Raw genomic sequence first — 27,590 nt, 5'->3', positions numbered from 1 at the left:
ACATGTGTATCTGTGTGCATGTGTCCGTGTGCGTGTGCGTGCATGCGTGCATATCTGTGCGTGTGCGTGTCTGTCGGGGCTGTGTGTCACCCGAGAACTCAGGGCAGAGCTCAGGCCACAAGCACAGCCCTGGCTTTTCTTCCAAGACTGCAGCGAGGCCCAGCCTTGGCGCTGGTGGAGCCCCAGGACCTGTCACCCAGGGGAGGTGGTTTTCTCGAGCTCCCGGGCCGGCCTGCAGTGGGTCTGGAGCCAGAGCTCTGGCCTTCTCCTCCGGGCCGCCCCGGACTGTTGCTTGTTGCTTTAGCCTGGCCCACCCAGCCCGACCACGGGTCCCACTAGGAGGGGGAGACGGCATGTTAGATGTTCCCCAGAGCTGGGGCCTCCGAGGCGCACACCCGCCTTCTGCATCTCCTGACACAATGCTAGGCCTTTCCACCAGTCTCTGCATCTCAGGGACATTTCCTGGGTCACTGGGACCACCCTGTAAGCTTTGGGGAAAGGTGCGCCCCTCCCCATTGCTAGCCGGGTCATTGCCGTGGAAATAGTAGCTCTGTGTTCTGCTTCTCTGGGCTTGGGGTCTTGGGTGACTGCTGAGGACAAGCATGATCCACGGGCTGCCCCCCCCAACTCTTCCCCAGGAAGCCTGGACTCTCTGGTCCAAGGCTGGGACGGCTCCTGGGGGAATGTCAGAGGGAGGAGGGGGTCGGAGGGAGAACGGCAGGGACGTACTCTAGAAGTTACTTCCATTAGTGCATCGACAGGCCAGTCCAGCCTTCTGGGTTTCCCTGAGTTCCCTAAAATCCCAACTCTGTCTATTCTTTCCTGCCAATAATAAAAAGCCTTGGAGGGGGTGATTCTGGGAAAGGCTTCCTGGCGGGGGGAGGGGCACACGAGGCAGTGTGTGGGCATAGAAGGTGTCAGAGAGGCAGAGCCCTCTCCCGGCCTCCCCCAGCTTCCTCCAAGGCCGGAGAGAACCTTTCACTCCCTGCTCTATTTTTCAAACTGTGGCAAGTCCAGAGCAGAGGTGAATCTCCCTCGCCTCCCTAAGCTGTTTTAGGGAGGAGACCCTTCATCTTGATGCAGCTTAGCACTTGGAGTCCAGGCTCCATAGTGCTTCTTAGAGGCCTCTGCCTTCCCCTGTGACTGACCCATAAATAGTGTCCAGTCACCATGGGGACACTTTCTAAGACAGAAAGCCAGAAGGCGTGGCCTGTCCCAGAATCACGCCGTCCCTGGATGCAGACTCAGAGCCTCCACGCCCGGCTCTCTGTCCCACAGGGTCGGCACGTCAAGACTGGGCAGCTGGCTGCCATCAAGGTCATGGACGTCACGGAGGTAGGGAGCCATGGGGGCAGATGGCGGGCTGGGGCACTGAGGCGGGCCGGGGGCTCTCGGGCTCAGCCCTCCCATTCTCCTAGGATGAGGAGGAGGAGATCAAACAGGAGATCAACATGCTGAAGAAATACTCTCACCACCGCAACATTGCCACCTACTACGGGGCCTTCATAAAGAAGAGCCCCCCCGGGAATGATGACCAGCTCTGGGTGAGATGGCCCCCACCACCCCAGCCCTCGCTACTTCCAGGCTCACCCACAAGCCAGCCTCGGCCCCCAGCCCTCCCTGAGTCTACACAGCCTCCCTGCCTCCCAATCCAGAGTGCCTCCTGGCTCGCACGCTGCAGCCTCTTATCCTCGGAGCGTCTGGAGGGCCCCGGGGTCCTGGGGGTTTGCCTGCACCTTGTCCTCACCAGGAGCTTATACTGTGTGCGGCCCATACTTCCTAGGCGGTGGGCATCGTCACTGAGCCAGGGCTAGGGCAGGAGGTGAGTCTGTCAGTCCTGCCTTCACGCACAGCTCCGGGGGAAGCCATGGCCCCAAATACTGTGTGCAGAGGCAGGGCTCGGACCCTCTGGGCAGAGCACAAGCCCTTCTGGATGATTCCTCTAACCAGAGCTTGATGTGGCTCCTTTGAGCCTCCCCCAAATTCCCTCCCGGCCCAGAACATTCCTGAGAGTCTGTGCCCTCCGGGGCCTGGGCCCATTCCCCAGCCTTGACCTTCCTGCTCCGAAGCCTAGCCCCGGGAGAGAGTGCCAGGGAGCGCGGCGGTGGGCTTGGGGCTCATGCTGGGTCTCCCCTCCCGCCATTGCCAGATGGGTACTTACTGAGCACCTTGTGTGTACTCTGCACAGATGGGCTGAGTCACGTCCCCATTTCCAGGGCGCTCACACACAGACTGTGCCCTAAGCAAGGGCAGCACAACTTCCGGGGGGTAACCTGCCAGCTGTGTGTAGTGGGAGATCCTGAGCACCAGAGGCTAGGCGCTGGCCGCACTGGACACCCCGTCCCCCGGAGGGAGAGGCCCAGGCCCAGATGGGCAGTGTGCAGATGCCCTTTTTCACACGTACAAGTGTACGCATTCCCGCCTGGCGGGTCTCTGCGTCGGATGTGGGCTTTTGGAAAACGTGCAGTGAAACTCCGGCACAGGCCTCCCGATCCCAGGGCGCTGACCGCGGCTCGTGCTGGGGTCTTCCCAGGACCCCTCCTGCAGCTTGCTACTTGGTCTCCTGCAGGCCTGGAGAATCTTTCTTAGCGCCCCGTCTTGCCTCTGGGCCAGGGCTTGGCCAACCTTTCCTTGGCCGTGAAGGCCGGGCAGCAGGTGTCTGGGGCTCTGTGGACCCTGCAGTCTGTCACGGCTCCTCAACGCAGCTGCTGGGCCCCCAAACGGCCACAGGAAGTGCACCTCTGAACGGGGACGGGAGTGTCACTGGACCCCCGGAAGCCTTTAGTTAGGACACTCAAACTTGAATTTTATAGGATTCTTAGTTTGGTTGTTTTCAACCATTTATAAATGTAAAGACCAGGTTTCGCTCGCTGGCTAAAGTTTGCCAAGCTGCACTCTGGGGTGGTAGTTGCGGTTTTGGGCTGTGGGTCCCCACGGGGCCCTGACGAAAGCCCCGGGCCCGTCCCCAAGGAAGACACGTGCATGCACCTCATTCTGTCTAGTTTCCAGGGTTCCTTGGGCTCCTCAATAGGACCCAGACTGTCTCCCTCAGCCCTGCCTGCCCTGTCTTTCCCGACTGCATGGCCTTCTGCTCTGCAGCTCACCCAGCTGTGGCCCCAAGGCCTCTGGCCCTCCTTCCAGGAGGCTGGCAGGGGAAGGAGGCCCTGCCTGACGGATGCTTCCCCCCGCCCCCCGCACCCCCGTGCCTCCCTGGGCCCGTAGCTGGTGATGGAGTTCTGTGGTGCTGGTTCCGTGACAGACCTGGTAAAGAACACGAAAGGGAACGCTCTGAAAGAAGACTGTATCGCCTACATCTGCAGGGAGATTCTCCGGGTGAGCACCAGCCTCTCCCTGGACACGGACCCTCCCTGCCCCGGGGAGACCCCAGGCGGCTCGGGGGTGGGAGACCGAGGCCGGCCCTGGAGACCTCTCTGGCAGTTGGCGGGGGGGGGGGGGGGGCGGAGGACAGGCACCTCTGCCACTTCACCTGCCACCCTGCAGCTGCTGGGCCTTCTCTGAGGATGCTCCCCACTGACATACAGCCTCCGCTTGGGCTCCGGGGTGGGGAGGGGCTGCCCCCCATCTCCCCCTCTGCTTGCTCACGTCCCCGCCCACCCTCTGGCCGCAGGGTTTGGCCCATCTCCATGCCCACAAGGTGATCCATCGGGACATCAAGGGGCAGAACGTGCTGCTGACGGAGAACGCCGAGGTCAAGCTAGGTACGCCCGTTCCCTCGCGGCAGATGGGGCTCTCTGACCTGCAGGACAGAGTGAGAGGCTGGGAGTCTTGCTCCCGCCCTTCCCCATCTCCTCCCTTGCGAGCCCCCCGCCCCCGGCTGGAAATCAGTCCCGAAGTTTCCCCCCTGCTACCTCTGTGTCCCAGGTGCTGTGCAGGTTCCTCCAGCCTGTCCCTTGGCCCTTTCGCATTGGTTTTCCCCCAAGACGCAGGGGGGGGAATGTGGATGGGGTGGCAGAGGTGTCCGGGAATGTCTGGAGAGGCCAGGATCTCTGCTGCCCCTGGGGCACGGACCTGCCAGCGCCAAGAGCCTCCATGATGACCCCTCCCTCTGTGTCTTCCCAGTGGATTTTGGGGTGAGTGCTCAGCTGGACCGCACTGTGGGCAGGCGGAACACTTTCATCGGGACCCCCTACTGGATGGCCCCGGAGGTCATCGCCTGTGACGAGAACCCTGACGCTACCTACGACTACAGGGTATGGGGCGGGAGCCAGGGCGCGCAGAGGCAGCGAAGGGCGGGACGGCGATGGGGTGGTGGGCAGACTGAAGACACGGGGGCCCAGATGGGCCGGGGGCGCAGTGAAGGTGTGCTGGTGTGCTGGCAGAGAGGGGTGGCTCGGCTGCAGCCCAGGAGGAGGCCCTGAAGAGGCCGACGTGGTGGGGCAGGGGGCCGTCAGGAACATGCTCTGTCTCTCCTCCTCTCCCCTCTGCAGAGTGACATTTGGTCTCTAGGAATCACAGCCATCGAGATGGCAGAGGGGGCCCCCCGTAAGTGTGGAGCCAGGAGCGGAGGAAGCCCCAGAGGGGCTGTGGGGAGGGGGGCCACCAGGGGAGGGAATGGTGGGAGGAGCTCCTTGAGGCTCTCAGGGGCCAGGAGAGGGACTCATGGTGTCCCCCCCCCCACGTGCCAGCTCTGTGCGACATGCATCCCATGCGAGCCCTCTTCCTCATCCCCCGGAACCCACCCCCCAGACTCAAGTCCAAGAAATGGTAGGTCCCTGGACCAGGCCCCCTGCCTTCACCCCTGCATCCAGTGAGGGTGTGCACCACAGAGGGGTGGGGGCTGGGGCCGGGGCTGGGATGCGGAGAAGACCTGAGGGAAACCCAGGTGGCTCCTGGACGGATGATTCCCCTCTCCCACCTCTGAACCCACCCCCCCCCCCCCCCCCCCCGCCTTGCGAGGGGCCCTCCCAGCATGAGCCCCCTTCCCTTCCAGGTCTAAGAAGTTCACCGACTTCATTGACACGTGTCTCATCAAGACCTACCTGAGCCGCCCGCCCACGGAGCAGCTGCTCAAGTTCCCGTTCATCCGTGACCAGCCCACGGAGCGGCAGGTCCGCATCCAGCTCAAGGATCACATCGACCGCTCCCGGAAGAAGCGAGGCGAGAAAGGTCTGCGGGCCAGCAGGGAGGTCTTCCCAGGCAGCCCCGCTCCCCGCTCTGGGGCCTAGGCCTGCCGGGGCCGGGGAGCCCTTCTCCCCAAACTGCCGGCCCCGGGGTGGGGGTTGCCCTCGTCCACCCCCGCCCCCGGATCCCAGGCAACCTCCCGCACACAGGGCCACCCTGTTACAGCCTGACAGGGGCTCTGTGGTGAGCCGGTGCGGGCCTGCGAGCGCCGTGGGGGCTGGTCCCCCGCTCTGCCCGGGCCCACGTCCCCAGGAGGCAGGCGGGGCCGGGTGCGCGGCCCTCCCCGCAGACCGCGTTGGTCAGCCCCGCGGCAGGCTCCCCGGCGCGGGGTGGGGTCTGTGCGCCGGCGGGAGGCACAGCGGAGCGCTCCCCCTGCAGAGGAGACGGAGTACGAGTACAGCGGCAGCGAGGAGGAGGACGACAGCCACGGGGAGGAAGGCGAGCCCAGGTGGGCCCCGGCCCCGCGGCAGCCGTGCCCCGCGCCGTGCGGTCCCTGGTGTGCGGTGGGGGGCGGGGGGGACAGAGTGGCGGAGCCCACACACCCGCGGCGGGGGCTGGAGGAGCCGGGGGGCGCGCCCACCGACGGCTGTGGGCTCTGAGCCCCGCGCCCGCGCTGACCCCCGCGCCGTCCGCCCGGCCCCAGCTCCATAATGAACGTGCCCGGGGAGTCGACGCTGCGCCGGGAGTTTCTGCGGCTGCAGCAGGAGAACAAGAGCAACTCGGAGGCCCTGAAGCAGCAGCTGCAGCAGCAGCAGCAGCGCGACCCCGAGGCGCACATCAAGCACCTCCTGCACCAGCGCCAGCGCCGCATCGAGGAGCAGAAGGAGGAGCGGCGGCGCGTGGAGGAGGTGGGGCGGCCCCCGGGCGGGGCGGGGGGCGGGGCTCCGCGGCCCCTCAGACCTGTGCGCAAAGGCGCGCTGCCCCCCGCCGGCCCCGCGTGCGGGCTGTGGGCGGCCCGCCGAGTGGACGCCTTCCGCACGGACAGGCTGGTCCCGCCCCTTGCGTGTGCGGAGCTCCCGCTCCGTGCGTCCCGCGGGATCTCGGGCGTCCGCACGCACTCCGGCGTCCTGGGCGGGGACCGCGGGCGGCATCTGGTTTGATCCGGTAGCCCCGTCGAAGGCTCTCCTGTGATTTTTGGTGGTTTGGGCTTAAGATTTGCTGGAAAGTACAGTCTTGTCCCTTGGACGTTGGAGGTGGTGAGAGAAGTACCTTTTAATTAATAGAGAGTCTTATTTTTAAACAGCAGAGTTTTTTTAAATCACCAACTTAAAAGGCGCGCAGCCGTATACGTCGTGCTTAGATGCGTTTGTTCTGCGGGGGGGACCTGGTGAGGAAGGAGAAGGTGTAAATACGGCCTTCAACGTGGGGACTTTTGTGGAAACAATTGCGTGATTTCAGAGTTCGCGGAGAGCCGGACTTAAAATCGTCCCAGTCCTAGGAGATACCCGTCTGCTGCCCCGCAAAGCAGCCCCTGTCCCTGCTGAGCAAAGGCCCAGCCCGAGCCGGGCGGGGAGGGGCGCGGGGCGCAGGTGCCCGGCAGCGGGCGGACGGACGCAGCACCGCGCGTGCCACGGCCTCCCCCTCGCGGGGACGGGCAGGGCGCACGGGGCTGCGGGTTGTAGGGGCCCCTCCGCCGGTCCCCCCCTCGTTGGGACACACTCGCCTGGGCCCGGCGCTTGTGCGCGGGCGCCTACCGCCCCCTTGTGGCCAGAGGCTGTCCGTGCGGCCCACCCCGCGCCGCTGGCGGCGGGGATGGGTGTGAGGGCCAGGGGCTGGGCGCTTGGCTGTCGGGCACTGTGCCGCCGTTACTTGGCTGGCTTGGTGGAGGAGCGGACGGTGGAGGCATCACCCGCGGCGGCCCCCAGGGGCAGCAGTCCCCCGCCACCGTTACCCGCCGCCTCTCCCCAGCAGCCCCAGGGAGAAGGCCTGCCCGCACCGTCCAGTAGAGTTCCCCTTGCCCGCGGGCGCTGGGGGCTGGCCGGGCACCCTTTCCGGGGCTGAGTGTCCGGTGCGGGCCTGAAGAGCACCTCCTCGCACCCACAGCAACAGCGGCGGGAGCGGGAGCAGCGGAAGCTGCAGGAGAAGGAGCAGCAGAGGCTCGGGGACATGCAGGCCCTGCGGCGGGAGGAGGAGCGGCGGCAGGCCGAGCGGGAGCAGGTACAGCGCCCCCAGCGCACACCGGACTCACCCCTTCCCTGCCCGGCCTCCCCTCTGCTCCTGCTGCCCGCCTGCCTGCGCCCGGCGCCCTCCCCCGGCTTTCCCGTCCCCCGGATTCCTCCTTTCTTTTCCAGCTTCACTCTCTCTCTGTTTTCTCCCACCCTTCAACCCGCGCCCTGGCTCCTGCCCTCCTCCTGTCTCTGTGCCTTCATTCCGCGTCTCTCTGCCCCTCCTCCACGCCCCACCCCTGCACCTTCCCTCACGGGCCCCCTACCCTGGCTTCCTCCTCATCGCCTGCCCTCCCGGGGCTCATCCCACCCCACCTGCCCTTTCTCTGATTCTGCCCGCTCTCCTCCTCATTCTCACCCCACCGATCCTGTCCTCCAACGCTGCCGCCCCCCCCCCCGCCCTTTGCCCCCCCCCCGCCCCCCAGGAGTATATCCGTCACAGGCTGGAGGAGGAGCAGCGGCAGCTCGAGATCCTCCAGCAACAGCTGCTCCAAGAACAGGCCCTGCTGCTGGTAACGGGGCCCCCGGCTTTCTCTGGGAAGGAGCGGATGCAGAGCCTCTGTGCCGCAAAGGGACGGGGACACTTCCGGGAAGGGGACCCGGCCAGGCGACCTCTGGGCAGCTGGAGCAAGGGCCTGCCTGCCTCCGCTCCGGGCCGCGCTGAGCCGGCTCTCCCTACCCTTGGGCCCAGGAGTACAAGCGGAAGCAGCTGGAGGAGCAGCGGCAGTCCGAGCGGCTCCAGAGGCAGCTGCAGCAGGAGCACGCCTACCTCAAGTCCCTCCAGCAGCAGCAAGGCCTGCCCGGGGACAGGAAGCCACTGTACCACTACGGCCGGGGCGTCAGTCCCGCCGACAAGCCGGCCTGGGCCCGAGAGGTACTGGCCGCTGCTCGCCCCCCCCCCCCCCCCCCCGCCCCTCCACGCCAGGAGCTGCAGGGGGCGGCCGCCCCGCAGGCCGGGGAAGGGGGAATGTGGCATTGGGCATGGGCCTGAGGGCCGGTCGGGAAGGGGGGTGGGGCGGCCATGCTGTGAGGATGGGGGAGCAGAGCCGGCCGGGCCCCTTTCCCGCCGCAGGTCGAGGAGCGAACGAGGATGAACAAGCAGCAGAACTCCCCCTTGGCCAAGACCAAGCCCAGCAGCACAGGGCCTGAGCCCACCCTCCCCCAGGCCGCCCCCGGGCCCCCGGGCCCCCTTTCCCAAACTCCTCCTATGCAGAGGCCCGTGGAGCCCCAGGAGGGACCGCACAAGGTGAGCCTCTCCCCGGTCCCGTGTGAGCACGCACACGTGGGAGCCTCCCTCTGCATGACTGTGGCACAGCTGTGTGCTCACACGCGCACACGATACTTGCACGTACACACACACGCCCTCAGCCAGGGGTCACGGATCTTGGTACGGGGGCAAAGACAGCCCCTTGTCTGCCGTGCGTGAGTCTGGTCCCGTCTCAGCCGTTCTGGGGCTTCCAGAACTCCTCTCCTCGGACGGGCAGTTGGAAGCCAGAGGCTTTCCTCACTCCCTCCTCCCAGAGCGGGCAGCCCACCCTCCCTGGTCTTTCCCTGCAGAGCCTGGTGGCGCACCGGGTCCCACTGAAGCCATATGCAGCGCCTGTACCCCGATCCCAGTCCCTGCAGGACCAGCCCACCCGAAACCTGGCTGCCTTCCCAGCCTCCCCTGAGCCCGACCCCGCCATCCCCACGCCCACTGCCACGCCTAGCGCCCGAGGAGCCGTCATCCGCCAGAATTCAGATCCCACCTCCGAAGGGCCTGGCCCCAGCCCAAACCCCCCAGCCTGGGTCCGGCCTGACCCTGAGGCCCCCCCCAAGGTAAGGGCCCTACCACGGGATGGAGAAAGAGAAGAGAAACAGGAAGGACAAGGAGGAGTTGTTGGGGGTGGGCAAGGCGGAGATGGGGTTCAGGGCTGGAAGGGAAGCGAAGGGCCAGGCGCCTGCCCTGGGCCCTGTCCCATGAGCTTTACAGGCCAGAGGGCGGGCTGCCTGCTCGGGGACTGCGTCCCTGCTCCCAGGGCTGAGTGAGGGAACGGAAGCATGCCCAGGGCTTTTGAGGAAGCCCCAGGCGGGCAGACTTGCTGGGCTGGAGTCTCAGCTTCATGACAGTGGAAGATTCGGGAGCTTCCTTAATCTCGGTTTGCGTGTCCGCGGAAGCTGGGGAGAACACCTGTTGGGGCCGAGGCAAGGGTGCGTTTCAGGGGCGACCAGTAGGGCGCTGGCACCACGCACTGACCTGCTCCCCGCTCAGGTGCCTCAGAGGACCTCCTCCATCGCTGCCGCCCTCAACACCAGTGGGGCTGGAGGGGCCCGGCCCACTCAGGCTGTCCGCGCCAGGTAGCCCCTGGGGGGGAGGTTGCATGGTGGCCCCGGGGCTGGGGGGGGCCACAGGAGAGGTTGCTAGGTTACCCACTTAGGAGTGGGCAAGCCCTACCCCGTCACCTCAGCGCCCCCTGCCCCGCCCCCCGGCACCCCTGTGCTCCCTCCACAGACCTCGCAGCAACTCCGCCTGGCAAATCTATCTGCAAAGGCGGGCAGAGCGGGGCACCCCCAAGCCTCCAGGGTCCCCTGCTCAGCCCCCTGGCCCGCCCAACGCCTGTAGGTAATGGAGTTGCCCCCCCCCCCCCGCTCTCATTTCTGCCATGGGCTTCTCTTCCACCCCTGGTGGTGGCCCCCTCTGTGCTGCAGCTCCATGCTGGAAGGGGGGGGGGCACCTGTTCTCCTGACCTGCCTCTGCCCTCCTACAGCAACCCTGACCTCAGGAGGAGCGACCCTGGCTGGGAGCGCCCAGAAGGCGCCCTCCCCTCTCATGGGCACCTGCCCCAGGCTGGCTCGCTGGAGCGGAACCGCGTGGGAGGTACGGCCTGCCCACTCTGCGGCCTGTGGGCTGGTCTGTCAGATGGACCGGGGGCTCGGTGGCGGGGGGCAGGGGCCCCGGCTGGCTGTGGATCACCGAGGGTGGCCAGGTGTCCATGACCTCCCTTCTCCCACCTTGCCTGATCCAGCCTCCTCCAAACTGGATAGCTCCCCAGTGCTCTCCCCCGGCCACAAAGCCAAGCCTGAGGACCACCGCTCCCGGCCAGGCCGGCCCGCAGTAAGTCACCGGAAGCAGCTGTGGCCCCATCTGCTCCCGGGTGGGGGCTTGGGGCCTTGGAGCCCCCAGGAGCCCCGGCCGGGCCCTCTGTAACCTGGTACGAAGGGGCCGTGGGCTGCACTTCTCAGCTACTGACCTTTCTTCACCTCTCTCCTGCTCCTCCCGGCTGCCCTTGCACCCCTGCGGCCCCTCCCAGAGCTATAAGCGCGCCATTGGTGAGGTCAGTAAGGCCTGCTTGGGGAATCCCTGTTGCCTGCTCCTTCTCTGGCTGCCTTCGTTCCCGCCCCCCTCCCTCCCCAGTCTTCCCTCCTCACGTGCCGGGCCCCCACCCCCACAGGATTTCGTGCTGTTGAAAGAGCGAGCCCTGGACGAGGCCCCGCGGCCTCCCAAGAAGGCCATGGACTACTCGTCGTCCAGCGAGGAGGTGGAGAGCAGCGAAGACGAGGAGGAAAGCAACGGCGAGCCGTCCGAGGGGAGCAGAGACACCCCCGGGGCCCGGTATGGGGGCATCCTGGGGGAGGGCAGACTCCCCCTTTCCCAGGTTGGGGGACCCTGGCTACCACTGCCGGTCAGGCCCCCTTTCTCTTCTCTAGAGAACGGGGTCTGGGCTAGCATCCCCATGTCGGCCACTGCTGCGGCAGCTGAGGGCGGGCCGCCCCCCCGGGGCGCCAGCGCGGGGACACGCACCCCCCCACACCCCGGCAGGGCAGTGTCGAGGGGAGGGCACTGGGCCTCCCTGTCGGTCCGCTCCCCGCTGTGGGCAGGACCTGGGGGCAGACGACAGTTCTCTCTCCCGTGGCAGTGACGGGGACACCGACAGCGTCAGCACCATGGTGGTCCACGACGTGGAGGAGATAGCCGGCGCCCAGACCCCCTATGGGGGCGGCACCATGGTGGTCCAGCGCGTGAGTGGGGACCCCCCGCCCCCGTTTCGAGCACCTGCCGTGCCCCCTGCTCCGCCCAGCACTGGTTGCCTTTTCTCCGTTCCTCAGACTCCCGAGGAGGAGCGCAGCCTGCTCCACGCGGACAGCAACGGTTACACGAACCTCCCCGACGTGGTGCAGCCCGGCCACTCGCCCACCGAGAGTGGCAAAGGTCACAGCCCCCCCTTGAAGGACGGAGGCGGCGACGTAAGCGGGCAGATGCAGCCCCGGCGCCGTGCGGCAGTGGGCAGGGGTGCTGGGGGGGGGGGCCCGGGTCGCGAGCGTTTGCCTGACCGCAGCTGCACCCCCACAGTACCAGTCTCGCGGGCTGGTGAAGGCCCCCGGTAAGAGCTCATTCACGATGTTCGTGGACCTAGGGATCTACCAGCCTGGAGGCAGCGGGGACACCATCCCCATCACAGGTGAGGACGGGAGGCCGTGCGAGGCGCGAGGCCCCGGGGAGGGCGCAGGCGGCTGCGGCCTCCACCTGGGCCCGAGCGCCTGCCCGGGGACAGAGGCAGCGAGGGCGCCTGAGGCCCCGTTGGCCCACGGGAAAGATGCTCCGAGCGGCCTGGGCACCCGAGGGACGGGGCGGGGATTTTGCCAGGCCTCCTGCCCCATTTCCACCTTTCCGTGCACCTCCTCCTTTCTGCACCCCTCCCTGGTCCTGCTGAGTGCTCAGAGGAGGCCCCTCCCACCCCGCCCAACCCAGGGGTGCGGTGAGGAGTGACGGGGGAGGGGGCTGCAGCTCTCCTCCCCCTTTCCCTCTCCTCTTTCTCGCAGCCCTGGTTGGGGGGGAGGGCAGCCGGCTGGATCAGCTCCAGTACGACGTGCGGAAAGGCTCTGTGGTCAACGTGAACCCCACCAACACCCGTGCCCACAGCGAGACCCCCGAGATTCGGAAGTACAAGAAGCGGTTCAATTCAGAGATCCTCTGTGCGGCCCTATGGGGTGAGCCGGGGGCGGGGAGAGCGGGGTGCAGCGCACCCCTGTGCTCCAGCTCGGGAGAGGCTGGGCTGCTGGTGACCTGCCCTACGGCTTCCGCTGCAGGTGTCAACCTGCTGGTGGGCACGGAGAACGGCCTGATGCTGCTGGACCGAAGCGGGCAGGGCAAGGTGTACGGGCTCATCGGGCGGCGGCGCTTCCAGCAGATGGACGTGCTGGAAGGGCTCAACTTGCTCATCACCATCTCAGGCACGCGGGGTGCACGTGGGGCGGGGGCGCACGTGGGGCGGGGACCCCCGGGCTCTCTGTTGCCCCCTGCAGCCCGGGCGGGGGGGGGGGAGGTGGGGCGTCCCGTGGCGGCCCCTGTGGGGTGTGGACGACTGAGGGCGGTGGGCGCTGGACCTCCGGTGAGGGCTGTGTGTCCGCTCTCAGGGAAAAGGAATAAACTGCGGGTGTATTACCTGTCTTGGCTCCGGAACAAGATTCTGCACAACGACCCAGAAGTGGAGAAGAAGCAGGGCTGGACCACCGTGGGGGACATGGAGGGCTGTGGGCACTACCGCGTGGGTGAGGAGGTCACTGCAGAGGGGTTGAGGAGGAGACGGAACCAGGGGGCCTGGGCTGCGCGGCGGAGCCTCGACGCCAGAGGCTGGGTGACTGGAGGAGGGGGCGGGGCGCGCTCGGTGACTCGCCTGGGGGACCCTCTCCTTCCCTGCCCCCCAGTGAAATACGAGCGCATCAAGTTCCTGGTCATCGCCCTCAAGAGCTCCGTGGAGGTGTACGCCTGGGCCCCCAAGCCCTACCACAAGTTCATGGCCTTCAAGGTAGCCCCGGCTGCGGACCCCCCACCTGCCCGGCACCGCTGGCCACCCCCCGCCACGGCCCCTGAGCCCCTCTCCCCTCCGCAGTCCTTCGCCGACCTCCCTCACCGCCCCCTGCTGGTCGACCTGACAGTGGAAGAGGGTCAGCGGCTCAAGGTCATCTATGGCTCCAGCGCCGGCTTCCACGCCGTGGACGTGGACTCGGGCAACAGCTACGACGTCTACATCCCCGTGCACGTAAGCGGGTGGGGCCGCGGGGCGGGGCCGCCGGCCCTCGGGCTCTGGGTGCCCGGCCTGCAGCCCGCCCTGTGCCCCCCAGATCCAGAGCCAGATCACGCCGCACGCCATCATCTTCCTCCCCAACACCGACGGCATGGAGATGCTGCTCTGTTACGAGGACGAGGGTGTCTACGTGAACACCTACGGGCGGATCATCAAGGACGTGGTGCTGCAGTGGGGAGAGATGCCCACCTCTGTGGGTGAGTGAGGCGCCCGCCCCGCGCCCCCAGCCCCCCCCCCCCCCCCCCCCCCCGGGCCGGAGCTGCAGCCCACTCACTGCCCCTCATCCCCTTCGCCCCCAGCCTACATCTGCTCCAACCAGATCATGGGCTGGGGCGAGAAAGCCATCGAGATCCGCTCGGTGGAGACCGGCCACTTGGACGGCGTCTTCATGCACAAACGGGCCCAGAGGCTCAAGTTCCTGTGCGAGCGGAACGACAAGGTGGGAGCCCCTTGTCCTGGCCTGGGCTGGCCGTCCGCTCTTCCTGGGAGGGGGTTCTGGGGGCGCAGCCTGCCCTTCCCTGGCCTTCAGTTTCTGGGAGCCCCGCCCTGCTCCCCGGACCCCTTCCCCGTGGTTGCCGGCTGCCTCTCCCCAAGCATCTCGGCCTCTGGGGTGGGAGGCGCCACCACTGCGTTGTGCGGTTTCTAGCCGCCTCCTCGCTCCTGCGCCCAGTTACCCGAGACCCCCCCCCCCCCAGCCCTCAGTGCCGACTTGTCCTGCCCCACAGGTGTTTTTCGCCTCAGTGCGCTCCGGGGGCAGCAGCCAAGTTTACTTCATGACGCTGAACCGTAACTGCATCATGAACTGGTGATGGCGCAGCCGTGCCCACAGCCAGACCCCCCCAGGCCGCCCTTCTTTCCCCTCCCCGGGCTTTTGCTTTTGACTGGTTTGATTCACTGGAGCCTGCTGGGAACGTGACCTCTGACCCCTGATGCTTTTGTGATCACGTGACCATCCTGTCTCTCTCTTGCCCCTCCCCCCCCATACGTTCTTCTCTCCAGAACTGTGCCTGTCCCGATTCCGGGGAGAGGTACAACTTCCCCTTCCCCGGAATCGGGATGGCCGAGCCCCACCCCCCTTTTCTCCGCTTCAGAGGAGAGTGCTTGGGGCGTGGACCCCGGACCCCACTGCTGCTGACCGGGCAGGGCCCTGGGCCCCTTCATTTGCACGTCAGGGGAGCCGGCTCCCCCCTTGAATGTACCAGACCCTGGGGGGGGTCACTGGGCCCTAGGTTTCAGGGGGGTTGCCCGCCACTCCAGGGGCAGGGACCATTTCCTCATTTTCTGAAAGCACTTTAATGATTCCCCTCCCCCCAAACCCCAGGGACTGGAGGGGGGACCCCGCCAGCCAAAACATTTCCCCCTTTCCAACCCCATTTCTTTCTAGCCTCTGTCCTTCCCTGGTGGAGGGAGGGAGCAGGGAGCTCTCGCCCCCCCACCCCGCACCCCCTTGCTTGCCTCTGTATATAGTGTGAGCAGCAAGTAGCCCCACCCGCCCGCTCCTCCTCAATGTAGTGGCCTTGGATATTCCGTTTGTTAATAAAGACAATTCAACCAGCTCCTACCATCTCGGGCCCGTTTTACTGTTTCTTTTCCCAGTCCTGGATACCAACCAGCGGAAGCCTGCAGGGCTGGGAGGGAGGGCGCGGCTGAGGGGGCCTTATCCCTGTGGCCTTGGGGGGGGGGGGGGCTTCGCTGAGGGCATTTGGCTCCCCCAGGGAGGGGCCTGGCTTCCTGGTTCCAGCCGCCTCACGTGAAGTCCCGTGGAGGGGCCCCTTCAGTTTCCAACCCAGAAGGAGGCAGCAGCTTCTAGAGTGAGAGGGTCACAGGGGCCGGGGGCTGCTCAGAGCTGGGGGGTCAGCAAGGCTGGATGGAGGGGTGATGAGTGCTTTCTGGAGTACTGTCGTCTGCTTCCGATCTCCCGACCGGTGGCCGGACCTACACAAGCACGTGCACACACCCCCACGTGCACGCGTACAACCCCACGTGTGCACAGGCACAACCCCACGTGGGGGCAGACACACCCCCCATGGGGCAGACACCTCACGTGTACAAACCCCCACGTGTGCACACCCCCACGTGCTCACGCAGACCCGTGTGCACACACCCCCGTGTGCGCGCACACCCCCACGTGTGCAGACACAACCCCACGTGCTCGCGCAGACAACCCCACGTGCTCGCGCAGACAACCCCACGTGGACACAACCCCACGTGTGCAGACAACCCCACGTGCGGGCGCGCACAGCATCTCTGTGAAGTTGGCGAAGCGCGGGTTTATTATGGCAGCGGGTAAAGGCTCACAATACAGCATGGGCCAGCAGCATGTTTTTCAAAATCGGTTTTCTTCCGGAAATGGGGGCGGGGGGAGAAGCCGTCTACATACACGGCGGGTAGGGCAGCTCGGGCACTTGGTTGAAGTAGCCCCCGAGGAAGATGAGGCTGGACCCCACGCCGAAGAGCACCAGGGCGGCCCAGAAGCAGATGTTGTCCAGGGCCTTCCCCATGCGCACCCAGTCGGACACCTCCTGGGGAGGGGGCGGACACAAGCTGCGTCTCCCGCGGCGCCAGGGACGAGGCCTCCAGGTGACCACCCGCCCCCGCCCCCCGGGGCCTGTCCCACCTCGCCGGAGGCCTCCTGGTCCCGCGTGCTCTCGGCCACGAAGTTCACGGCGTCCACGCAGCAGCGGACCTCGGGGGCGGCGGCGCCCAGGCTCTGGCAGAGGGCGGCTGGTGGGGCGCACGGGAGGGGAGGGTCACCGGGGTGCCCGCCCCGCCGCAGCCGTCCGCGCCAGCCCGCCCGCCCGGGCCCTTCTGCTCACCGGTCCAGGCCCCGTGCCGGTGCCTCTGCCCCTCAAACACGAGCTCGCTCCGCGGCTTTTTCAGTATCAGCTCCTCGGCGCGGAGCAGCAGGCCCACGGACGACGCGCGCCTGGGCGGGGAGGTGGTCTGGGGAGCCTCGCGGGGCGCGCCCGAGCCCAGGAGGCGCGGCAGCAGCTCCAGCAGGACCTGGCGGCGGGGCGGGCCGAGCTCGAGGCCCCGCCCCCGGGGGCCGTGCCCGAGGCCCCGCCCTCCCGGGGGCCGCGCCCCAGGCCCCGCCCTCCCGGGGCCGCGCCCCGCCCTCCCGGCGCTTACGTGGCGCAGCCGAGGGGACACGGTGTGCGTGGTGGGCGTCCGCAGAGACACATTGAGCACGATGACGCAGTTCATGACGATGATCGTGGCAACCACCATGACGAAGATGAGGTACCTGCGGGGCCCGCCGCGCGTGACCTCACAAACGGCCCTCCCCGCCGGGGAGGCTGCTCCTCCCCAGCAGGGCCAGACAGCGCGCGCGGACCCGATGCCGCCTTTTCCGCCGGCGGCCATGAAGGGGACCCCCAGCTCCCTGGAAACCGTGCTGTGGGTCTACCACTTCCACAGCTCCACGGAGGTGAGGCTACGCCAGCGGCCCCGCCCGCGGCTGGCGGCCCTGTGAGCTCTGCCCCGTGACCCGACGGCCTCGACGCCCCCGCTCCTTATGCAGGTGGCCTTGCAGCCCCCGCTCCTGTCCTCCCTGGAACTCGCCGTGGCCGCAGCCCACGAGTATCTGGAGCAGAGGTTCCGAGAGCTCGAGGCCCGCGAGCCGCGGGAGCTTCAGGGGCCGCCCGCCCCGAAGCCCACCCTGGGACTGGTGCTGAGAGAGGCCGCGGCCAGCGTCGTGAGCTGCGGCGCCACCTTGTTCGAGGTGGGGCGCGAGGGGCTTCGGGGGGGCTGCCGAGGGGCGGGAAGGGGCTTAGGGACCCCTGCATCCCCCACCAACTCCTGCACCCCCCACCGCAGATCTCAGCCCTGTGGCTGCAGCAGGAGGTGCGGAGACTGGACGGCGGCGCCGGCAGCCCGGGCCCAGCCCCAGGCGCCGGGGACCCGGGCGGAGCGCTGGCCCGGGTAGCCCAGGCCGCGGGGCACGGGGCTCGGCAGGCGGCAGCTGCGGCGGGCGCGAGTGCCCGGCTGGTGCTGCAGGGGGCGTGGTTGTGCCTGTGCGGGCGGGGCCTACAGGGGTCCGCCTCCCTCCTGCAGCAGTGGGGGCGTCAGCTGGGCCTCGAGACCGCCGGGGGACCGGTGAGTTCAGGACGGAGATGGAGGGGGGAGGAGTTGGGGGCCGGAGGCGGCGGGGCGCGGCGGGGCTGGGGGTGGGGCACTGAGCCGGCCCGCCCCCGACAGAGATACTCAGGGGACCTCAAGGTGGCGTCCAGCAGCAGCGCGGAGGACGGGGGACCGGAGAACCCCCCGCCGCCCCAGCCCCGCCCCACGCTCGAATAAAGCCCAGCCGGGCCGGGACCCCGGAGATGCTCCCCGTGTCGCGTGGCCATGCCCGCCCGCGCGCGTGGGTCCCCTCCGGGACCCTTCGCCGTCACCTGCCCAGCATCGGCACACTCAGCGACGTCTCGGGGATTTTCTGCGCAATCAGGAACAGGAAGACGGTCTGGGCGAGCAGGACGTTGATGGAGACGGTGCACTTCTGGCCGCCGGCTGGAGGGAGCGCCCGGTGAGAGCAAGGCCCCGCCGCCAGCAGCGCGCCCGGGGTTAGGGTCTCGGCCGCCCCTTACCTTGCGCCGGCAGGAAGTAGGCGAGCAGCACCAGGCCCGAGATGAGCACGCAGGGCACGATGATATTGATGACGTAGAAGAGCGGCTTCCGGCGAATGATGAGCGTGTAGATGACGTCGACGACCCCGGGGCCGCCAGCGGAGGCGCCGTCGGGGCGACGGATCAGCCCAGGGCAGAAGTCAATGGCCCACTCGCCGTTCTCTGCGGGGCGGGAGGCTCGGTCAGCCGGCCCGAGGGCCCGCACATCTGGCCGCGACACCTGGGGCTCCGGGCGGGGGAGAGGGTGTGGCCGGCCCGCCCCAGCTGGTGGGGCCACGGGAGGTCTGGGCCGTCCGGGCGAAGGCGGTTCGGGCGCGACCGTCGAGAGTGCTTTCGGGGGAGGGGCAAGGTCAAGGCCGGCTGACGGTGTCCAGCCCCGGCCTCGATGGCCTGGGGCCACCGCACTCGGCGAGTCCCCTCCCTGGACCCCGTCTAGGGGCGGGTTTTCGGAGCAGGAGGCCTCACCAGTGTAGGCCTCGGTATCGATGTCGATCTTGTTGATGGTCTCGCCCTCGTCGTCCACGGCGAAAACGAAGTCCACCTCTTCGGCGTTGTAGGTCTGCGAGCTGCGGAACCAGGGCCGGCCCGCACGGGGGGAAGCTCGGACCCGGCCCGTCCCCCGCCCCACCACCCCGAAGTCACCCCCCTACCCCCACTCCCGCCCCTGAGCAGCTCGTCCCACCGGAAGACGAGAGAGCAGTTCTGCCAGTCGAAGGGGAAGTAGGTGACCTCCACGGCGCAGGTGCTGCGGTAGATGGCCGGGGGCAGCCAGCTCACGGAGCCGCCCTCGTAGACCAGCACGTTGGCGTCGTAGGCCACTCCGAACTGGCCGTCAATGCTGTGGGCCGCGACAGAGCCGGCGTCCGCCCGGGCCCGCGACCCCCTCGCCCTCCCAGCAAGCCCAGCCGCGGCCCGCCAGGTGCAGCCCAGCCCCCCTCCCGCCAGGTGCAGCCCAGCCCCTGGTCCTCGGCTTCCTGTCCGCCCCGCTCACTTGTTTTCCAGCACGATCTCTGGGAGCCAGACGAGTTCCGAGGGGACCCGCAGGATCTCCACACCGCCGAAGTCGTCCTTGCTGTAGTTGAGCCGGTAATCCTGCCAGTCCTAAGGAGTGGGGGTGGTGCGCTCCGGTGCCCTGCACCTCCCACCTGGTGACGCCAGGAGACTGGGAGAAAGGGCCCAAGACCTCCCGCTGTTTCCCAGATTGGACTCACGATTCCAATCCAGACGCTGGTGGTGAGGGTCTCCTCTTTCTCGTTCTGCGGACAAGGGTCAGGATGGTGGAAGTGGGATTCCAGAGCCAGGGGTGCAATGTCAGGCTCGGGGGTGCGGGCGGGGTACCGTACCAGGGAGATGAGGTTGGTCAGGGTGACCTTGAGGGTGACGGTAACAGTCTCTTCAGACTCCTTCACTGGCCGCCGCTCTGGGTCATAGTTGTCGAAGAGATGGTGGTAAAGACGCAGCTCCTCGTTCTTCGCCTCACCTCCGCCTGGGGATGGGGTCAAGTGGTGGGCTCGCAGCAGAGGAAGGGCTGGGAGGGGGGCCCTCTCTGCCGCCTCCGGGTCTGCACAGGGCTCTGCTGCATGTGTCTCTGAGGCTCTGTGCCCTTCCCTGTCTCCTGAGCCAGGTACCAAGCCTGCTTCTCGGTTTCCCGTCTTTGCCCCGTCCCTGGGCGTCCCTCTCCCTGTGCGTGTGGCCGACCCTTGTCCCTACCGAGGAGCTGCAAGAGGAGCAGGGTGCCCAGCAGGGCCCCTGCCATCGCGCTGTCTGGTCCTCGGGGTTATTCTGAGCCCTGGCAGGCTTTAGGGGGGCAGGCCAGGGTGTGGGAGGGAGGGAGGAGGGTGTTAGTTCCGGGCTGGGTTAGGGGACTGTCACCTAATCCTCTTCCCACCGCTACTGCAGCCAGAGACATTTTGGCTGCTCCCAGAGGCAGCTGCCCCATCCCAGCATCCTTTGCCCGCTATTTGGCCGGCGCTGCGGCCACAGACCCGACCTTCTTCCGGCCGGAGCAACCGGGTGCAGGTGCAGGTCCTTGAAGAGCACCTGGAACCACAAGCCTGGCAGTGGGGGCAGGGGGTGGCCCTGCTCTGAACATGCGCTGGTGTCCCTTGAGTAAGCCGCCCTGTGCAGGTGACACCCCTTGCCTCCTGTCACTCACGTGGAACACGTTACCACCACCCCCGGCCCAGCCAAGGCCACAGCAATGCGGTTTCCGCCCGCGGAGTCTGGCGAAGTCTCCACAAAGCTGGTAATAAGACAGGCGGCCGCAGGGGATCACTCGGCAGGAACAGACCACCTGGCAACGAGACCCTGCGGCAATAGGGCGGCCTCCCCCCAACAGCCTAAATCCCAGGTGGGCCCACCCGCGGCCCCTCGCGGGACCTGCCACAGACGCCCGGTTCTCCTGGCCTCTCTGCTGCCACCTTGTGGCCACATCTGGTGATAACGCCTTCCCGCCCCAAGTACACTTGAACTGATTCTTTGCGATTTTATCTTAAAGTGTCCTTGGACCACCCTAGTCGATCATCTGAGGTGCTTGCTTACAATTCCTCTTCCTAGGTTCCGTCCCCAAAGAGCCCTGAGTTAGGAGGATGCCAGAGTTGGGGTGCCAGGGATCTGGTTTTTTTCTTTAAGAAGCTGTCCGTGTTTGCGCATGCGCTTTTTGTGCCTTGCCCATTGCGTCCTCATGCTAATCTGGGGAGGTGGTTTCCGTTGTCCCGAAAGTACGAAGGGGGACTCTGGTCAGGTCCACGGTCACAAGAGCCGGTGGGCAGTGACGCTGGAGCTCCGGCAGTCAGCTTTACTGATCATGTGCCGCTGTGTTCCTTTCACACTTGACAAAACGCTTTCATGTCCGTCCTTTTGGGGTGTTCTTCCTCTACCTGTGAGGTCCCTCCTCCTCGCGCCCGTGTTACAAGCGAGGACCCCAAAAGCCAGAGGGTCCGTGCAGCTTGTCCCATTTCCCAGGCGTCCTTGAAGCCGCTCCTTCCACGGCGAACAGGCTCATCCTTCCGCCCTCTGCCCTCCAGCCCCGCAGAGCGGATGTGCTGGGCCCAGCTCAGCTCCATGCACGCGGCCGGTGGATGCACTGGCTCCGATCTGTGCAGCGGTCTATTCCGTGGTCCCTGGGCCAAGAGCTCTGACAAATGCAGGGGTTTATGGGACGCGAAAGGGCCCTGCAAGGCCCCTGCCCTGGCCCAGCCACTCGGATTCTAGAGCTGGATAAACCGTAGCGGCCAGCAGGAGGGGGTGGCCTTCGGTGACAGCAGCGTGGTCCGAGGGTAGCTGGGGCACCGCGTCATTTGGCTTCCCTGTGTTACAAGAAGCAGCTCCACAGGGCAGGTGTCCGGTGGGCTTCCGCGAGGACTGGGACAGACGGGGCCGTGTCGGAGGCCAAGGCAGCTCCAGGGACCCGCCACTCCCGCCCTTCCCACCTCAGCTCTGCTCTGTGCTCCTCTGGATCCTGACCGGCCTGCCTTTTCTCGCTGCCTTGTAAGCCCCTCTGCGATGTGGGCCCAGCTTTCTCATGGTGGCGGCTGCCCTCTTCGGGGGCAAAGTTCGGACTTTGTTCCCACTGCCCCCCAACTCCCTGCCCGAGGCCCTGAGGCTGCAGGTGCAGGCCAGGAACAGGCAGGGGGTTGACCTAAGACTGTCTCAGGGGTGGGCACGGAGCTGGTGTGGCCGCGGAGCTGGGGGCTGGGCGCGGAGCTGATGCAGGCGCGGAGCTGGTGCGGGTGCACAGCTGGTGTGGGCGCGGAGCTGGGGCCTGGGCGTGGAGCTGGTGCAGGCGCGGAGCTGATGCAGGCGTGGAGCTGGTGCGGGTGCACAGCTGGTGTGGGCGCGGAGCTGGGGCCTGGGCGTGGAGCTGGTGCGGGTGCACAGCTGGTGCGGGCGTGGAGCTGGGGCCTGGGCGTGGAGCTGGTGCGGGTGCACAGCTGGTGCGGGCGCAGAGCTGGTGTGAGCGCGGAGCTGGGGGCTGGGCACAGAGCTGGTGCGGGTGCACAGCTGGTGTGGGCGCGGAGCTGGGGCCTGGGCGTGGAGCTGGTGCGGGTGCACAGCTGGTGTGGGCGCGGAGCTGGGGCCTGGGCGTGGAGCTGGTGCGGGTGCACAGCTGGTGCGGGCGCAGAGCTGGTGTGAGCGCGGAGCTGGGGGCTGGGCGCAGAGCTGGTGCGGGTGTGGAGCTGGGGGCTGGGCGCGGGGCTGGGCGCAGAGCTGGTGCGGGTGCGGAGCTGGGGCCTGGGTGTGGAGGTGGTGCGGCTGCGAAGCTGGTGCGGGTGCAGAGCTGAGCCTGTCTTCCTCCAGGTTTGCTCAGGGTGGTAACTGCTGGAGGCACCAAGCTTCCTGCTCAGTGCATGGGGTCAGGCACCTGAGTCAGGCCTGGGCTTTGTGTTTCTGTCATGAACACCCCAAAGCCTGACAGATTTGTTCCTGGGGACACCTTGACTTCCAGACTGGACCCAAAGATCGCACCCTAACAGGCAACTACTTCCTTCGCCCTCTTGGAACAGCGGCCGCCCTCCGTGGCCTGGCTGGATTCTTAGCCATCGGTCCGCTCACAGTGGAGATCCCCAAGCTGGTCTGATGAGGCCCCCTCTGCACACAACAGAAAGAGGCCCCCTTCCTTCTGTCAACAGGGAGAGTGGGTTCAGCTGAGCCAGGCAGTGCCTGGCCGACCTCGGTTCCTACACTGTCCCCCCTCACTAGCACCCACGTTCTCTGATCGCTGAGACCTTGCTGGTTTACTGTGTTCAGAGCACAAGTGCCAGAGCCTCACACATCAGAAGCACTCGACAAACACTGAACAGATAAGTCAGTGCAAATGAAGGAACATCTTCCCAGCGCCGTCCCTTCTCCAACCAGGGGACCCCAGAGGATCTACCAGGTACTTAGAGACGCCCACCCTCTGGCCAGGGTTGATGGGTCCAGGGGAGGACACCAACCCAAGCCCAGCCTGAGGAAATCCTTCCCTGACAGTGTTGTCCGGCAATGACTCGGGAAGCAGGGTGTGCTCTGCTGGGGGCACTGACGCTTACATGCAGGACGCTTACACGCGGGGGCATGGGGCAGCTGGTCGCCACGCGGGGAGACGGACAACGCACCGGGGACGCACAGACCAGAGAAGGCCTTGGGCCTCCCCACCCCTGACCAGGCTACGCTCACTGACACCTGCAGGCTGGTTGTTCAGCACTTCCTTTGAACGAGTCACCTCTGCATCTTTCCAACAAAGTCCCCTTTGACTTAAAAGTAGTAGCATTAAAAAAAGCAAACTAGCATAAAGAAAACAAAAGTGCCCCATAACACAATACCCAGAAAGATTCTCCTGACAATAAAAAAGCAATGCATGCTGTCCTTTATATGTAGGGATGGCAAACGTTATTACACGGATTCTCCCTCTCCCCCCCACCGTGGGCCTGCAGACCCCTCCCCAGTCTGCCCGGCCCGCAGCGCCCTCCCTCCGCCCATCAGTGCCGGCCAGACCGGCCTAGGCAGCTCCCCCTGCCATCCCCAGAACTTAGTGGGCAGCTTGGCAGACGGCAGGTCTTTGATAAAAGCGTAGGTAATTCATGAATTCATAAGTCCACTCTTGCGCAGATCTGAGCCATTTGCTCCCAGAATACAGCATTTTCCTGCTTTTCAGGACCAAGGAGGGACATTACTGGGAGAGGTTCACAGGTTGGTGGCATTGAGAACAAAGTACTAAGGGAGACAGGGGAAGGCCGGAAACTAAAAAGGCATAAAGCAGGGGCCTGCGGAGTGCAAAGGAAGGTCTGAAATAGAAGAGCGAATGAATGGCCTCAAGGTCAAGTTAAGCCAACCTAAAACCTGAGGGTAGTTACTGCCCCACCTAATAGGGCCTTCTGTTAAAATTATAAAGTGTATACTATGTACAAGTATGTATAGAAAATATTTGTACCAGTTAAAAGAGCAATAATAAACACATGCCCACCATCCACGCCAAGAAATAGCCTCTTACCGTCCCCGGAAACCTCTCGTTCCCGGCCCCCCACAGACTACCCCTCACCCTTCTCAGCGGTAACCGTTATCCCAAAACTGCAATTCTTCTGTTTTCCTTCCAGTCATGACAACCTACCTGTCCCAATGTTTCAGCATTTGTAATAGAATAATAATGTGTCTCTTCGAAAAAATAAACACACGCCATCACTAAAACACAGAAAAGTCCAGAATAGACATGATGAAACTCAAACCTTTCTTGTTGAATCGCTAGGTGTTACACCTGACACCAATGTAACATCGTGAGCCGACTATACGAAAAAATGCAAAATCACATCATGCCTCTTCCCACCCAGTTCCTCTCCCCAAAGGTTAACAGCTTCTGTTAAATGTGCATCTTTCCTTTTTTTTTGTTTTTTTTTTTTTAAGATTTTATTTATTTATTCATGAGAGACAGAGAGAGAGAAAGAGAGAGAGAGAGAGAAGCAGAGGGAGAAGCAGGCTCCCCACCGAGCAGGGAGCCCGATGTGGGACTCGATCCCAGGACCCTGGGATCATGACCTGAGCCGAAGGCAGACGCTTAACGATTGAGCCCCCCAGGCGCCCCAGATGTGCATCTTTCTAGACCGAACATGGATACAGAAGCAACCGAACGTTAACTTCCTGCAACTGCTCACCTGGTCTGTGGCGCAGTGTGTGGCCCGCGCCCCCGGGGCCCCTCATTCTCCTGAGATGCTGCGCGGTGCTCCGTGGTACGCATGCGCCCCAGGTAAGGGATCCCGCCCGGACGGGTAGACACTGAAGATGCGGACCATTCTGGGTTCTGCGATCACCTGCTCTGCGGCGTGAACAAATTTATGCATTCCTCTTTGCTCTGCTTTTGCAAATGGGCAAATTCCTAGCAGGGAAACAGCAGAGACAAAAAGTTAATGCGTTAAAAAAACAAAGCCCCAAAAAACGTCGGTGCCTTTTGCCCAACTGTTCTCCAAAAAAAACAGGTACCCTCTTATACCATTCACGCCAACGGAGTACGAGAATGCTTGTCTTCCTCGCGCCCTCCTCAGGACAGAATAGCATCAAGCTTGACAATTTTTGCCAAACCCGCGGGTGAAAGCTATCTTGTTACGTTGATTTACTCATGCTGACGAAGAGGGTTGAGCTGTTTTTGTTCAGTATAAGAGAATCTGAAGATAAAATAGTACATTCATATAGAAAATAAGCCTTAATCACATAAATCCTGTTGGGACAACTAGAAAACCCATCATCAAAATAACCACCAGACCCTCAGCTCCCGACTGCTGCTCGGTGGGCCAGATAATCTGAATATAAAATGAAATCAAGAAAGTCCTACAGTAAAGCTGGCAGCAGCGTATTCTTTATCTTGGAGGGAAGAAGGCCCCTTTCTTCCCTCCCCTGCAGACCCAAATCAGAGACCATAAAGAAAAACCATAAGATATTTCTGTAGGGGGCGCCTGGGTGGCTCAGTTGGTTAAGCAACTGCCTTTGGCTCAGGTCATGATCCTGGAGTCCCGGGATCGAGTCCCGCATCGGGCTCCCTGCTCAGCAGGGAGTCTGCTTCTCCCTCTGACCCTCTTCCCTCTCATGCTCCCTCTCATGCTCTCTCTCATGCTCTCTCTCTCAAATAAATAAAATCTTTAAAAAAAAAAAAAGATATTTCTGTAGGGTCCAAACCATAAACCCAAAGGCAAGCAAATGACAAACCCAGAGCCACTGGCTCATCTCCTCTGTTCCTGGAAACCATCCAAGGCTCACGAGGTTGGGGGGGGCACCTGAGCTGCTGGGCGCCTCCCCGAGGGTAACAGCACCGATGGGGAGCGGGGAGAGATGCCTGGGGGGGGGGGCAGTGGTCCTGGTGTCGGAGGGGAACGCAGACCTGAGCAGGAGGGCCACCGGTTCCTTGGGAGAGAGATGAAAACGGGGAAGACTCCATACTAAGAATATTCCGCAGGGAGGGGCAGAAATGAGAGAGACAGAGATGGGGGAGGTAGAGTTGAGAGGGAAGGCAGAGGAGGGGGGATCTGGGGCAGCCGACACAGCCAGGGGTCCCCCCGGCCCAGGAGGACACCCGCACCCTCCCCAGGACGTGACCTCTTTACTCACGTGGCTACAAAGTCTGGGGGACTCACCGGTGCAGGAGAGGAGGAATGTACTCTGGCTACCTGATTCCAGGTCTCCTGTAAGTTCTCCTCTGAGAACAGACAGTGCATTCCAGGGAACGTTCTAGAACGTCGTGGGCTTGGCTCCGGAAAGAGAGGGCTGTTTGGACCACGACTGCTGCCACGCAGATCCTGCCGATGGTTCTGGAAGCCCCGGAGAACGTGGTTCAGAGTCCGAGAAGAGCCACCACTAGGAACGCCCGGTTCCTCCCCAACCCCAAGAGGGGGCCGTCCTCACAGGGAAAAGGTATGAGAAGCCTCGGTGGACTCTTACCCACTGGGGATCTTCTTCCGTGAACACACAGTATCTACTCTACTTGTATTAGAAGTAAGTGGAACTCGACTTTTTAAAAAAAGCCATGGGTGCGCTTCTCTGTGTATAAATTACAACTCCATTTCTAAAAGTTGAAAAAATAATAATAAAAATAAGACCTACTCTTTCAGGGCGCCACAGAGGACCACACTCAAGAGCATAGACCTCAGTGTTCTAATGCTCAAGAGGCTCCTTTAAATATTTACAGGGACTGTTGGCTCGCTCACGCCCCAGCTCAGGTTTTGAGGGTCTTGTCCATTTCTGTAAGGGATGATGGTTGTGAAAAATACAAAACAGACACAATTCCTGCGCGCCTGGGTGGCTCAGTCGTTAAGCGTCGGCCTTCGGCTCAGGTCATGATCCCAGGGTCCTGGGATCGAGTCCCACGTCGGGCTCCCTGCTCAACGGGAAGCCTGCTTCTCCCTCTCCCACTCCCCCTGCTTGTGTTCCTGCTCTCGCTGTGTCTCTGTCAAATAAATAAATAAAATCTTAAAAAAAAAAAAAAACAGACACAATTCCTATTTTCCTTCCACGTTCGCATCCTCGCCTTCTCCTTACAATTATGGGCACACACTTCTGACACACAGGCCATGTTCTTGGGAAGGTTTTTGTCTTGCCCAACTGTATTTTCCTTCCAAAAGTCCCCTCAGTCCCGTGATGAGATCATGAAAAAGACCCTTCATTTGATATTCTTTGTTAGGAGAGAACTAGTCATCATGAACGTTTCTCCTGCCAATACTCTACTCCACATCAGCGATGGCAAAACAGCGGGCCTATAGTTGACTGTGAAGGATTCAGTTCTACTCTGGGGGTGCCTGGGGGCTCACTCTGTCAAATAAATAAAATCTTTAAAAAAAAATTCAATTCTACTCATTTGAACTGAAGCAACATAAAGGCAGATCCATTCACGCCCATCAGGACTGACCACTGTCATGCCTTTGAAAGCTGTCTCTGTATTAAATGAATTAGATAACATGTCACATTTTGATTAAATGCAACCAGTTTCTACAGAAGACATTTATTTTACTGATCATTTGATCCTTTCTCTTTTTTTAGTTTATTTTTAAAAGATTTTATTTATTTATTTATTTGAGAGAGAGAGAGAGAGGGAGGGAGCACAAGCAGGGGGAGTAGCAGAGGGAGAAGGAGAAGCAGGC

General features: G+C 64.0%; 2 protein-coding genes across 23 annotated transcripts in view; one reads left to right on the top strand and one right to left on the bottom strand.

Moving 5' to 3' along the window:
• Positions 1-14,933, top strand: part of MINK1 (misshapen like kinase 1) — a 44,228-nt gene extending 29,295 nt beyond the window's left edge. Inside the window, exons 3-34 of one of the 16 annotated variants that reach the window (XM_027626422.2) lie at positions 1,279-1,335; positions 1,419-1,544; positions 3,223-3,333; positions 3,629-3,719; positions 4,081-4,211; positions 4,449-4,503; positions 4,647-4,725; positions 4,952-5,127; positions 5,521-5,590; positions 5,786-5,990; positions 7,186-7,299; positions 7,733-7,819; positions 7,999-8,181; positions 8,380-8,553; positions 8,865-9,125; positions 9,559-9,644; positions 9,799-9,909; positions 10,055-10,164; positions 10,313-10,401; positions 10,598-10,621; positions 10,739-10,899; positions 11,204-11,306; positions 11,394-11,531; positions 11,638-11,746; positions 12,108-12,275; positions 12,375-12,518; positions 12,702-12,836; positions 12,993-13,093; positions 13,178-13,327; positions 13,410-13,569; positions 13,672-13,811; positions 14,098-14,933. In XM_027626422.2, coding sequence (XP_027482223.2) covers positions 1,279-1,335; positions 1,419-1,544; positions 3,223-3,333; positions 3,629-3,719; positions 4,081-4,211; positions 4,449-4,503; positions 4,647-4,725; positions 4,952-5,127; positions 5,521-5,590; positions 5,786-5,990; positions 7,186-7,299; positions 7,733-7,819; positions 7,999-8,181; positions 8,380-8,553; positions 8,865-9,125; positions 9,559-9,644; positions 9,799-9,909; positions 10,055-10,164; positions 10,313-10,401; positions 10,598-10,621; positions 10,739-10,899; positions 11,204-11,306; positions 11,394-11,531; positions 11,638-11,746; positions 12,108-12,275; positions 12,375-12,518; positions 12,702-12,836; positions 12,993-13,093; positions 13,178-13,327; positions 13,410-13,569; positions 13,672-13,811; positions 14,098-14,181 — 3,933 coding nt within the window. In that variant the 3' untranslated portion in view covers positions 14,182-14,933. Of the gene's footprint in view, positions 1-1,278; positions 1,336-1,418; positions 1,545-3,222; positions 3,334-3,628; positions 3,720-4,080; positions 4,212-4,448; positions 4,504-4,646; positions 4,726-4,951; positions 5,128-5,520; positions 5,591-5,785; positions 5,991-7,185; positions 7,300-7,732; positions 7,820-7,998; positions 8,182-8,379; positions 8,554-8,864; positions 9,126-9,558; positions 9,645-9,798; positions 9,910-10,054; positions 10,165-10,312; positions 10,402-10,597; positions 10,622-10,738; positions 10,900-11,203; positions 11,307-11,393; positions 11,532-11,637; positions 11,747-12,107; positions 12,276-12,374; positions 12,837-12,992; positions 13,094-13,177; positions 13,328-13,409; positions 13,570-13,671; positions 13,812-14,097 lie in introns of all 16 variants that reach the window. The other 15 variants (XM_035724601.1, XM_035724599.1, XM_027626424.2 and 12 more) reach the window with 15 other exon arrangements.
• Positions 14,934-15,632: 699 nt separating this feature from the next.
• Positions 15,633-26,749, bottom strand: CHRNE (cholinergic receptor nicotinic epsilon subunit). Of its 7 annotated transcripts, XM_035724750.1 has the most exons (13): positions 25,666-26,749; positions 24,621-25,127; positions 19,338-19,480; positions 19,206-19,250; positions 18,986-19,095; positions 18,677-18,832; positions 18,460-18,560; positions 17,956-18,156; positions 17,764-17,878; positions 16,502-16,616; positions 16,189-16,375; positions 15,990-16,096; positions 15,633-15,894 (listed from the first exon to the last, which is right to left on the bottom strand). In XM_035724750.1, exons 2-13 carry the CDS (start codon positions 24,664-24,666, stop codon positions 15,745-15,747), a joined length of 1,476 nt encoding a protein of 491 aa, XP_035580643.1. In that variant the 5' UTR covers positions 24,667-25,127; positions 25,666-26,749; the 3' UTR covers positions 15,633-15,744. The 7 variants fall into 7 exon arrangements, with proteins under 7 accessions (XP_035580643.1, XP_035580641.1, XP_035580640.1 ...); XM_035724748.1 differs by having other exon boundaries at positions 19,206-19,480; XM_035724747.1 differs by having other exon boundaries at positions 17,956-18,560.
• Between the last annotated feature and the right edge of the window lie 841 nt (positions 26,750-27,590).

This window comes from Zalophus californianus, chromosome 16 (assembly GCF_009762305.2).
Source record: "Zalophus californianus isolate mZalCal1 chromosome 16, mZalCal1.pri.v2, whole genome shotgun sequence".
NCBI lineage: Eukaryota > Metazoa > Chordata > Mammalia > Carnivora > Otariidae > Zalophus > Zalophus californianus.
This window is presented reverse-complemented; position numbering and strand designations above follow the sequence as displayed.